Raw genomic sequence first — 12867 nt, 5'->3', positions numbered from 1 at the left:
CAGCCAATAGACTCCAGGGAAAGCCGACTACGTTGAGATTGCACCTGCTGAGTATTAAACAGCCAATTAGAGGCTCAAGGAGTACTCCCAGCCCATCTCCAGGCCAATTACCTAGAGGCTTCCACTGAGGTGGGCGTGGGAGGTGTAAATCAACGCTCCGGAGGTGCAAGGGGGTGGAATCACGCAATCGCATCACCGCACAAAATTAGTGCTTTTGTACAAAGCCAGTGGCACTCTACAACCCAGTGACCATTGGGGAAGCCGCCTCCTGACGGGGGATACTTTGCCTCGATCGGTCCGCATATCATGACAGAGACTCATGAGACAAGAAAAACGTACCCCCGCCTCATCCCGTGGGAAAACATTAAAAAGGCTTTGTAGAGATGAAGAAAAAGCCAAGCGGAAGGAATTGCGCCGCAGAGCGTGAGGATCTCTATTTCTCTGTCGAGGAGTGAACACACGACGACTGACACCACACAGCAGGAGAGATGAAGGACCCAAGTTCGGGGCAACGCGTGGTAAGGGAGCTGGGGGTAGTTCGGGCATCAGGGGCCCAACCCTTCCCTGGGGTTTAAAGGGAGACCGGTCAAGGCTACTGGCGCGAAGGCACAAGCTGCGGGTAGGGGGCCGTTTCTGTGGGGGCGAGGAAGGGGATGCAGACGGCGGTTTGCTTTGGAAGAGTGTATTCCAGTCGCCGCCTGGGTACTTGGACCGTTATGGACGGTTGGGCCCTGCTACCCTCTCAGAACGGCGGAGAGCCTCGCGAGGCGGCCCCGACCCTTCCCCGCCGCCAGTCCCCGCCCCGCATTAGGGGCTCACCCTGCGGGCAGGGGTTGGGCGTTCCATGTAATGTGGGAATCTTCGCACCAGCTTCTATCACAATGCCTGGCACATGATAAGCACGCAGTAAATGTTTGTAAAATAAATGCAAGATTATGTGTTTAGTTAACTAAGGAGATGCCATTGAGCCTCAGTTTTCAGTTTTGTATTAATCTAAAAAATATATGTGTTTTGAATAAGTAATACATGTACATTCTACCAAGGAATGAACAGGTTTCTCATCCTTAAAAGAAGCAACCCGGTTTTTACCAGATTCTTGTGGATTTTCCACAAGATTTCTATAATATGCATATGTTAAATTTATATATATTATCCAGTTGATAACATGTTAAAAATGACTATTTTGCAATTTCTTCTTGCATGGTCCAGATATTTTTCTGTAGCAGCACATAGGTATCTGCCTAGTAGTTAAGTTTCGCAGCAAGCTTGAGGCATGTATTAAGGTTTATTCAATCAGTCCTTTAACATTATATTGATACCCAAGTATATTTTGTTTGTCTCTTGTATATCTGTACAGTAAATATTTAGGGCTGCAAACATTTAAGTCTGACAAGTGTGTGTATTGTTTTTTTTTTTTAACTTAGCTATATACAATTTCACAAATTCTCTTTTCTTCCACAAAGATTTTTCTCATTTACATTCCACCAACAGCATTTGAAAAGGATTTGGTAAGTATGATATTGACAAATTGCCTTCTACAGGTGTTTTACAGTTTTCTGTGCCATCAGCAAGCTTATACAGCCTGTTATAAAACTTTTGGATTTTTGACAATCTGGTAGTGTAAATGGCATCTCACTGCAGTTTTAATTTTCATTTCTCTTATAAGGTTGAGCATCTCTTAGTATGTTTAAGTGGCAATTATATTTTTCTGTAAATTGTCTGTTCATATACTTTGGATATCTGATAAGGGTTGGATAAAAGCTTCCCAGGTGGCGCTAGTGGTAAAGAACCCCTCTGCCAGTGTAGGACAGGTAAGAGGTGTGAGTTTGATCCCCTGGGTTCGGGAAGATCCTGATTCCCCAAAGAACAGAATGGCTACCCACTCCAGTATTCTTGCCTGGAGAGTTCCATGGACAGAGGAGCCTGGGTGGGCTACAGTCCATAGGGCTGTAACAAGTTGGACACAACTGAGGTGACTTAGCACACGATACAAAATTGGATCTCTATTTCACACCTTAACACCCAAATAAATTCCAGGTGAACTAAATACTTACATATACAAAAAGGACATTATAAGAGTAAAGAAAACATATGATAATTTTTAAATAATCTTAGATGGTAGGAGGCTTTTCTAAATATGATATGAAACCTAGAAGTTATCAAAGAAAATGCTAACAAATTCAGCTACATAAAAATAAAAAATACTTGCATAACAAAAAAAGTCACAGTAAAAAGAAGACGACATAGGACAAATTGGGACTGGGTGAATTGTGATTTCTTTATTCTCATCTCCAGTCCTAAAGAGTCCATTTTATTTCCTTGAAGAGTATTCTGAACAAGGTGTAGGTGGCAGCAGGTGAAACTAGTTAAAGTGTGGGTGGCCCAGAATTCAGTGGGCAGCTGTTTCCACTCCACAAGGCAAAGCAGGGAAGTAGACTTTAGCTAGAGGGCTGGACAGGGAGGGCTTCTCAATACAGTAGTTCCAGAGCCTGCTGCTTACAGAGTTCCCTTCTTGGACAACATGCAAACCATTCAAATGCTTCTCTATCTGAGGTTTTGGAAAACAACACAGTGGCTCTGCCCATTGTAGGATTCGCCCCATCACTCAAGGGTCTTCACCAGAAACCAGCAACTGGGAGCATGGGTCTTAGTATCAGAAATTATGCTGGTGCTACTCTTCTGTCTTTAGGTCAGATTAATGAGTTGTGGCAGGTGTCCTAGGAGAGAGACACTCTTCTCAGCCTCCTTGGCCACCACCATCCAGCTCGAAGTCTTCCTCCTTAATTCCCCTTTACAAAGCAGTTTGGAGGAAGAGGATTCAGGAGTTCTTTATCTCACACACTCTCCAGCCTGCATCACCACCACACTGACTTCTTAGAGCAAAAGTCCTACCCAAAGCTTCCTGCATCTCTCTGAGAGATAGATGCTGCGGGGAAAATGGTGGCGGGGAGGGGAGCAGAGCAGCTGGAGGCAACAGTACCTTTTCTTGTAGGATCTGTCCTATCACTTGCTCTTACTTAAGCAATTAGCTACTTCACACCATAGCCCTTCCTAGCCTTTTCTCTTTGCCGCTAATGGACCTGGAGAGCACAGGCAGCCTAAGCCTTCACCTTTCTCCCTGCCACCTGAGGCTTCTCCCAGCAGAGGTTCTAGAAGCATTTTTGTCCGTTGCATGCACCAGGTATTCTCACAGGGGTCTGTAACTCTCAAAGTTAAGGATCATTGCCTTGCAGCATGCTCTGCCTTTGAATCAGGAAAACAGCCCAGCAAAGGCCGTAGGGAAATTAGAATATCTCAGGAACCAAAATAGGGAGTGTGGAAGTGCTGCCAGAATGTCTTTGGGTCCAAACTTCTCTTAGCTTAATTAGATGAGATCGTGTCTGAAATGAAAGAGAGGAGGGGTAGAGAGAGGATTGGGCAGGATGACCTCAGGAAGGTTCTCTCAAGCAGGAGTAGGCAGGTGAATAGAGCTGAATTCTTCTCGAGAGTAAAGCAGTTCACCAATCGTCCCACTATACTGGAAATTCCTGAGCTGGCGCGCTATAACTTAAGAGGTTGTTGAGCTTAGGACTCTGAAAAGCACCTATGAAATCTGAAGCCTCCATTTTTAATCACAAGAGGCTGTATTGCTGGCATCCAGGCATTTCATCTGATTTCTGGAATTTCTGCTCCTTTCTGCTGGTCCCTGGGGCAGAGGTAAGGACATTGGGAGAGGAGATTGAGAAAAAAAGATTAAAAACCAACAACTGATCCTCTGCTTCCCGAATCAGGTGCATTAGAGTTACTGAAAGAAAGTGAGGATCAACAACTGACCCCAGTTTTCCTTAAGAGTTGGTCAGAGTAGGTGGGGCGGAGGATGTCCCCTGGATTTTACCTTTCTCACAGGTCAGTTCCTGCAGCTGAGAGACCCTGGGGAAGCGGGTAATGAGAGCAGTGACTGGAGCTGAATGACAATGTCGTGGAAAGCATTTGGCTTTTGAGTCAGACAGCCCTAATTCAGAAGCAGCTCCCTTACTAATTAGCTCTATGTACTCGAGCATGTTACTTAGTCTACCTGACCTTTAGTTCCATCAGCCAAGATTCCCTATCTTATAGGGTTGATGTGAGGGTTAAATTAGAAATCCTACATATAACCACTTATATAAAATAAGTGTTATTTCTTTTCTATCTCCATGGCTGTCACCCCAGGGGAGAGCTGGCATTGGGGTGCCTGTGATGTGGACCATAACATTCCTGCACATACACACATACCACTTGCCCATGTCTTCAGTTGTCATCACACACTTGTCCACACACAGACACATACCACCACAACCCCCCACCCCCACCCCAGCTAAAGCAGCCTTTCCAGACAGGTGAGGTAAGCAGTTGGCTTACTGATGATGGTACAAGCTGTGGTACAAGTGCTCATCCCAGGAACCTTGTTACAGTAATTAGTGTCACTCCTTGAAGGTGTTCTGGAAAGGCTGTATCAGGAGAGCAAGGGGTGGTAGTGGGGGTGGGGGAGCCCCACAGGCATCTCCTCTAGGTTGAATGTATTTTGGGGGAGGAATACTTTTCCTACCTATGCTGAGGAGGCCCTAGTCTACACCTAGAGTTATAACATCTGGAGCTGTGTTGTCTAATATAGTAGCCACTGGCTACATGTAGCTAATGAACACTTGAATATAGCTGGTGTGACTGAGGAGTGGAATTTAAAATTTATTTCATTTCAGTTAATTTAAGTGTTAAAACCAGTATTTATTTATGGAAAACTTTTTTTGGCTACACCGAGCTACACGTGGTATCTTAGTTCCCTAACCAGGAATTGGAACCATGCCCCCCTACAGTGGAAGCACAGAGTCTTAACCACTGGACTACCAGGGAAGTCCCTAGAAAACTTTTAATATGGTTGGAACAACTTGGATATATGAGTTGATTTTTTCAACAGTGAATTTTATGAAACCTAAATACAGACCAGATATTTCTGGCGAAAATTTAGTTACCAAATTGGAATGTGCCATAAGTGTAAAGGATATGCTGTTTCAAAGGCCTAGTATGAAAAAATAATGTGGAATATTTCATCACTCATTTTTATATTGGTAACATGTTGAAAATGATCATAGTTTGGGTACACTGGGTTGAATAAACTATAGTCTTAAAATTAATTGTATCTGTTGCTTTTTTTTTTCAATATGATACCAGAAAATTTGAAATCACCTAAGTGACTCGCGGGATTTCCCTGGTAGCTCAACTGGTAAAGAATCCAGCTGCAATGCGGGAGACTTGGGTTTGATCCCTGGGTTGGGAAGATCCCCTGGAGGAGGGCATGGCAACCCATTCCAGTATTCTTGTCTGGAGAATCCCCATGGACAGAGGAGCCTGGCAGGCTACAGTCCTTGGGGTCGAAAAGAGTTGGACACGACGGAGCGACTCGGCACAGCACAGCACAAGTGACTTGCAGTCTGTTTCTCCTGGGCTGCTCTGGAGGCTGTGGGGCTCAGGCAACAGCAGCTCCTGATCTAGACACATGTCATCTGTTCCCCACTGCCTCAGGGTGGGGGTGCTTCCCAGAGAAGATTTCTCTGAACCGCAATGCTGTTCCTGCCCTTTTCTGCATTGCAGTGTGCACAATCGAAATGAGAATTTCTAGCACCTGTCCTCCGAGTCCCAATCTAACAAGCAGCTGGTGGAAGATTTTGGAGATGGGGGAAGAGGGGTGTGCCCCAGGGGAACCTTTCTGGTGTCTTATAACCTGGAGAGGAGAGGTTGCTGCAAGGCTAAGAGAACTGTCTGTGCAGTGGGGGGCAGGGTTGGAGGCTCCAGGGTACTCAAGATTGCCTGATTCCCCAGCCTCACTCTCCAAACTGCTGGGTTTCACATTCACCTCTGCGTCCTCCCCACCCCACCCCCACATTCCCACCTCTGCCCCGTTGAAGAGTTTGCCTACTGGTGAAGTCTGGCTGCCTCCACACGGCACCGGCTTCTCTCCCCTGTCAGGGATAGTTCGGGCTGGGAGTAGAGTCTCCCCAGAGCAAGGACTATGACAGCAGGAATGGCTCGGAAGCTGATGATGCTTGCAGATTGTTGGGTGAGGGATAGGTGGGGGCCCAGAAGATGGAGGGGAACTGAGGATGCTGTGCAGATGCTGCTGCAGAGAGAGAGGGAAGGAGAAAGAGAGGCTCCCCGGGACCTCGTGACTCTCCACTTCTTGGTCCCTCCTCCCAGCTCCTTTCCTCTCCTTTCGCTCCTATGATGCTGAGACTCCTCCTACCTCTCTTGAGCTCGCAGCATCTCCACTTTTTCTGGCACTGCTTTGCCCTCTCTGAAGCACATTCAGAGGCAGTCAGCATCTTCTCCTCCCACTCCACCTCAGCATCTGGGGTCTCCATAAGGACAGCGGAAAGGCGTGCAGTTCCTGCTGCTCCTTCTTCCCTCCACTTTTCACTAGAGCTTGCAGTGCCCCTCCCACCTTGCTCCTCCAAACCTAGTCCTGTTGTGTTCTGGGTCTCTCTCCTTTGACAGCTGCGGATTCTCATTTTTGTTAGCATTTTGTGGAGGTTCTCTTGCTTTCCACCAAGGGCACTGCTGCTGCTACTGCTAAGTCACTTCAGTTGTGTCCGACTCTGTGTGACCCCATAGACGTCAGCCCACCACGCTACCCTGTCCCTGAGATTCTCCAGGCAAGAACACTGGAGTGGGTTGCCATTTCCTTCTCCAGTGCATGAAAGTGAAAAGTGAAAGTGAAGTCACTCAGTCATGTCCGATTCTTGGTGACCCCATGGACTGCAGCCTACCAGTCTCCTCCATCCATGGGATTTTCCAGGAAAGAGTCCTAGAGTGGGGTGCCATTGCCTTCTCCGACCAAGGGCACTAGGGATCTGCAAAACAGGAATGGTAGGGAGAGTCCAACCAGAATGAGAAAGAAAGGGGAGGAGCTGGGTGTCCTGGGTTGGAATTTCTGCAGAAGGATCCTTTGGAAGGCAGAGACTCTCTGCTCCATCTCTGGAGATGGAGCACGCAGAGGAAAGGGCTGACATGGAACTGGACTGGGGGTGCTGATCTTTTCAGGCATGGCGGGCAACCTTTTGCATAAACCTTTGGCTGTCAGGCTCATTAGATTCAGGCAAGGTCACTGGGTTATAGGTTTAATAGGCAGGCAGAAGGGTAGGAAGCAGGATTCTGACAGAAAGAAGGGGTGGAAAAGACTGAAGTAAAGAAAACTCGAGCGATCACATTTAGTTGTGGCTGCCACTGTCATGGCCTTTTGATAGCAGGTTTAATGATAGGACAGCAGCTTTAATGACATGGCGGGGGTGGGGGCTCATGCAGACCCAGTGCCAGCATGTAGTCTGCCCACCCCCCATTCCCCACTCCCCCGTCACATCCTCTTCCCTTTAGCTTGCGGTCATTGGCCCTAGTTCCTTGTGCCTAGAGAGGGGACAGAGCAGCAAGAGGGAGAGAGAGACACCACCTGGATACGGAGCAGACTCCAAGAAGCAGTTGCACTTTCCAGCTCCAACCCTGAAGTAGCCTTATCGCTGCGGTTGGCAATTGGTATTGGTTATTAAGGGTATGTATAAGTGTGTGTGAAGGAAGTCGAGTTTAGCAGACTGGAGGGTTATAGTTCCTGCTTTGTATGTGGTGTGTGGGTAGGGCTGGGCTGACTACAGGATCTACACCTTCCGTTTCCTGGGACCCTCAGGGAAGAGATGACAATGCTACCCTTAAACTGCAAAAGCCTGAAGAGGCAGGCTATGAGGAGGCAGCATCTGTTGCTGGAATGGTGTGGGCAGGAGGTGGGGAAGATCTGGGCCGTTTGGGATGAACGTCCAGTCTGAGCAGCCTTGGTTCTCTCCCATTGTGGTATCTGAAGCTGGCCTAGATGAGGCCCCACTGTGGAAGGAAAGGTCAGAAGAGCTTGGCAGTGACCCGGTTACCCCCAGAGTTCTTATCCCCAGAGGTCCGAGGTGCCACAAAGTCGAAGGTCATGTGATGTTTGACCCGGCCTTTGCCTTTGCTCCAGAGGGCAATGAGGCCAAAGCAGAGGGTCACTGAAGTGAGGAATGGGAGGAAGCCAACTGCCAGCACCATAGCTATGCCTCTGCCGTCCAAAAAGAAAGGCCCTGGGATCCCTGGTGAGGTGATGTTGGGGTCAGAGAGAGTGCCATTCAGTGGTTCAACTTGGATCACTTCCAGCCAGGTCCTCAGGGAGTCATTCCCTGCCACGTTGCTGACCACACAGACATAGGCCCCTCTATCCCGGAGCTGCACAGAGCGGATCTCCAGCGTCCCATCCTGTAGGACCCTCACTCTCCCAGCCCTCCCCAGCCGAGCCCCCTGAGGCCTCATCCAGGAGATGGTGGGGGCTGGGTCCCCATCTCCAGAGCAGGAGAAAACAGCATGCCCCCCCTCCTCAGCCATGACCCAGCGCGGCCCGGATTTTCGGATCAGGGCTGGTCGGCAGGTGAAGTGCCCTGGAGGTAGGATGTCTGAAAACTCCCTCAGGCTTTTCCCCTGGACATGCTGGGGGCCAGCACAGGCAGGTGGGGTAGAGCCAAAGTCCAGGCGGCGGCGGAGCCGGAGCAGCCAGAGGAGGCGGCAGTCACAGGTCAGGGGGTTGCCTGACAGCCTCAGGGTGACCAGTTTGTCTGGAGAAGGGAAGGCTGCTTCCTCCAGTGTCTGAAGGGCGTTGTCTGCCACATCCAGGAGGTGGAAGGCTGTCAAGCCGTGGAAGGCGTGTGCCGCGATGGAGGTGAGGCAGGCACCCGACAGCCGGAGCTCCTGGAGCCGCACCAGGGAACTGAGCCTCCGTGCTGGGATGGCCGAGATGGGGTTCCGAGAAAGATCCAAGACCCTGAGGAAGCTCAGGTGGTGCAGTGCTTGGAAGGGCACCGAGCTCAGATTGCAGTGGGTGATGGCCAGGCTGCTGAGATTGAGCCCGCCCAGGCTCCCTGGCTCCAGAGCCTCCAGAGATGGCCAGTGGTGGATCTCCAGCTCCCTTAGCTGCCCCAGCCCCCGCAGTGCTCCCGCTGGCAGCCGCCCGATGTCCAATTCTCGGAGCCTCAGGGCCCCCAGTGCCGGGAGACGTGCCAGGGCTGGGCCAGGCACAGTGCTGAGGTTGCAGCGCTCCAGGGTGAGGGTGCTCAGCTTGGCCAACCCGGCAAAGGCTCCCGGAGCCACAAACACCAGGTGGTTGTCCCCAACCTCCAGCTGCTGGAGGCTGCCTAGCTCCCTGAAAGCGCCGTCAAGGAAGAGGACGATCTGGTTGAGGCGAAGGTCCAGCAGTGTGAGGGCAGACAGGCCCGAGAAGACCCCGGGCCCCATGATTCGCAGCCGGTTGCCCTGCAGCCTCAGGGTGAGCAGGCTGTGCAGGCCATGGAAGGCCCCCGGCTCCAGGGTGGAGAGCTGGTTGTAGCTCAGGTCCAGTTCCCGGAGCTGGCCCAGGCGGGACAGCATTCCCTGCTGAAGCCCCCACAGGCGGTTCCCACTCAGGTCCAGGAACTCGGTGTCTCGTGGGAGTCCCCCCGGGACAGCCTCCAGTCGCCGGTGGGCACACAGCACGGCCTGGGGGTGGGAGGTGCAGTCACACACAGCGGGGCAGGTGCCGCTGCTCCCCACCGCCGGCAGGAGGAGCAGGAAAAAGACGGGGGGCCATGGGGGCCAGGCTTGCTTTGGAGCTGTGGCCACAGCCATGCCCTCTTTGCTCCTGGAACAGAGGATGACATGGCCCTTTTTGGAAAGTGGCTCAGATGATGGGTACCATGGATTTCCCTGAGCCTCCATAGAGGAGAGGGATTGAGTTACCTGTCTCAGCGTGGCCAGGTGGTGTGCAGACACAGGAGAGATTCTGGCATATATCCCCTGGAGCCTCATTTCTGGGGACTCTCTACTCCCCTCCACCACCCCTGGGTAACAGGCCAAGTGCTTACTAGCTCATGGAACCCTAGTCCAGTGGGGAAGGTTTTATGGGAACATGACAGGAAGCAGCAGGGAAGTAACTTTTGAGTTTCCCTCTATCTCAGAGATCCAGAAATACCCAGGTCCCTTCTCCGGACAGCTGCTCTCCTAGTCTCTGCCCTGTCCCTCTCTGCCCACCCTTCTCTCATTTTATCTGCCCACAGCTTTGTCTAAGGCTTAAGGGGGTCATATCCCCGGATCCTGATCGGAGAGAGGCCTCACCTTGACTAAGTCATCCACGCCTGGGAAGCATGTGGGCCTCAATTTGGCCCCCCAGGCTCCACTCACTGCCTCTCTGCCCTCCTCCAGCCTGGCCCAGGGCCCGAGGCCCCAGACTAACACGAGGCAATCTCCCCAGAACGCCTTATGGATGACAGCCAAGCTGCACATTAAATGTGGCAGAGGATACAAAGCACACATGAATCCCTCACCAGGGCCCCAAGGGCAGCCCACCTCCTCTGTGGATGACGTTGCGGTGTAAGGGACCCAAGAGAGGCCTGAGCATTATTTGCTTGGCCCTCAGACTTAGGCTTCTCTCATGCCCCTCCATGGTGTTTTGATTCAAACCCAGTGTGGGAGTCTGAGAGAGATCTCTTGTTGCCTTTGGCCTCTGTTGCCTGAGAAATGCACAAGAGACACACTGGGAGCCAGGGAGGCATAGACGAGTGAGGAGGGACAGTGTCTGACCAGATACCGTGGTGGGAGTAGGCAGGCCCTTGGCTGGCATGGGAGATCTCCGCACAGGCTGTGTGCCCAGCCTGTCAACTTAAAGTAAGTTTCTGGGTGCCAGGTGCCTGGGCAAAATTAGGAAGATGGTGATTATGATGACCACTGGAGACTGAACGAGGTGACAGAGGAGAAAAGATCCCATGGACCCACCCTGTTCAATGACCACTGGGACCCCAAGAGAGGGGAGGTACTGAAATTGGCAAGGGATGGCTGCAGAGATAGGACAAGAGCAAACTAATGCTCCCTGGGAAGCAGGAGGCCTGGGTTTCTTTCTAGCTGCATATCCCAGTCACCTTTGACCTTTCAGACTTCTGTCTTTCTGGGCCCTATGATGTCAACTTTCTACCACATGGACCATTTTCTCCCAGGTGGAACTTAGGAAAGACAGTTTAAGAGAGAGTGTGATTTTTTTTCCCCTTTATTTCCCACACTGTACCCCCTCCCACAAGGATCATTCAGGTGGCTACCCTACAGCTATTTCAGAGGACCATAGTAGTTCAGGAACTGCAGAAAGAGACCGAAAGAGCAAGGGGTGTGGGACACTGTTCTGGGGCTTGGGCATGAGAAAGAATGGCTCAGCTGAGGCTACTGAGCAGGCTCCTCTGTTCCCAACCTAACAGGTATGGATGGCATGCTAAGAGTTCTCCAGGGAGCAATGTCCCAGCTTCCCTCATCCCTGCCCCCCTCCCCCAGTGCCTGTCCTGGGAAGTCCACCTGACAGCTAGCTCTTTATCACTACTGCTGCAGTTCCTGCTCTTCCTTCTTTCCTGCATTGAGCAAAAGTGCAGTGAAGCGTGTAACCCAGCTTCCCTCCTTCCCACTCTTGTGAGCATCCTCTTAGTCTCCAGAGCCCGCCAGACCAGGGGCTGGCAGCTCCAGCCCCCTTCTCTTTAAAGGTGGCTAATGTAATCACAAACTTCCTTTGCCAAGCTCCGTGGCTATGGGACTGGCTCCCGGCCACTGTGCAGGAAGAGATAGGTGTCAGAACCACTTCTTTCTCCCCTCATGTGGGCTGGGGTCCAGGGGCATCACCCTCAAGAAGCAGGGTGCTTTCTTCTTCTTGTCTCTGTGTGCCAGTCCAGGGACACATTTGATCCTGGATGGCCTCTTTAAAGCAGACCTGAGTGAAGCATGGGAAACTACATGTGGAGGGGGCTCCTGGAGGAAAGATCTCTGGAATATTCACACTGATTGCAAAATAATCCTTCCCAGAAGTAGAGAGAGCACCTGGGAAATGGAGGGAGATCTCCTTGGAGTCCTTCTGCCCAGGGGCACCTGGGACATCTTACTTTTCCCATCAGAGTCCTAAGGGGCCAAGATCAATGGTGGGCTGGGGGTGGAGTGGGCACAAACCCTCTAGCCCTCATGGGTCTGGCCTTGTCTCTGAGCATGTTATGGAGAAGGGCAGCTGCAGCTCCAGGACAGGAGGTGGGGGCACTTACCAGAGAAGCCGGAGGGTGGCATCAAGTTGGGCGCTGCATCTGTCCAGGGCTGGGGGCCCGTCCCATTCAAGCTGCCCCTCGGCCCGCACCTCCCCGTGTACCTCACTCCCCGCCTGCCCGCCTGCCGGGCCGCCGCTGCTATTGCTGCTGCGGCTGCCTGCTGCCAAGACCGAGGTAGACAGAAGAGCCAGAAAGCATTTCTCCTTTTTTTTTTTTTTTTTTCCTCTCTCTCTTTTTAAACCGGGCGAGAATGAGTCTGCAGCAACCCTGTTGGTGCAAAATAAATAAATAAAGCAACCAGGGAGGGCTGCAGCAGTCGCCACTACAGGCTGGCCGTGGAGGGGAGGGAGCGCAGGGGGAGGCTTGGAGCCCCAGGGGTGGGAGGGTTGGCAGCTCCATAGAGTCTCTTGGGCATCCTGACTCCCCCTGGCGAGCTCTGGGGCTGGCCGGGCACTCTGCATAGGGTTATCGTTCAGTCTCCCAAATGCCGGGCGATTCTGTGCCACCTCTCATTCTCAATGTCCCCTGTGGGTATCATTTGTGGGGGAAGTTCTCAGTCCAGAGCACCCGCTGTGGTGCTTAGTCTGAGATTGCTTCAGTGGTGTTGGGGGGGGCGTTCCTGATAGTCAGCTCCCTCACCTCTATGGGGGATGGCTCAGGGTTGGGGGCTAGCATCTTTACAGTGTTGATGGCTGCCTGGGCTAGGAACCTGGGTCCTCATGCAGAAATGAGGTTTCAGAGAAGTACTAGGATAACC

General features: G+C 51.6%; 1 protein-coding gene across 1 annotated transcript; it reads right to left on the bottom strand.

Annotated features, from left to right (window-relative positions):
• Positions 1 to 7237: 7237 nt before the first annotated feature.
• On the bottom strand, positions 7238 to 12761 carry LINGO4 (leucine rich repeat and Ig domain containing 4). The gene is made up of 2 exons (XM_043877763.1): positions 12111 to 12761; positions 7238 to 9688 (listed from the first exon to the last, which is right to left on the bottom strand). The coding sequence occupies exons 1-2, from the start codon at positions 12569 to 12571 to the stop codon at positions 7891 to 7893; spliced, it is 2259 nt and encodes a 752-aa protein (XP_043733698.1). The 5' UTR covers positions 12572 to 12761; the 3' UTR covers positions 7238 to 7890.
• Positions 12762 to 12867: the final 106 nt, after the last annotated feature.

The sequence above is a fragment of the Cervus elaphus genome, chromosome 20 (assembly GCF_910594005.1).
Source record: "Cervus elaphus chromosome 20, mCerEla1.1, whole genome shotgun sequence".
Lineage (NCBI taxonomy): Eukaryota > Metazoa > Chordata > Mammalia > Artiodactyla > Cervidae > Cervus > Cervus elaphus.
Note: the sequence above shows the minus strand (reverse complement) of the source record. Positions and strands in the feature narration are given on the sequence as shown.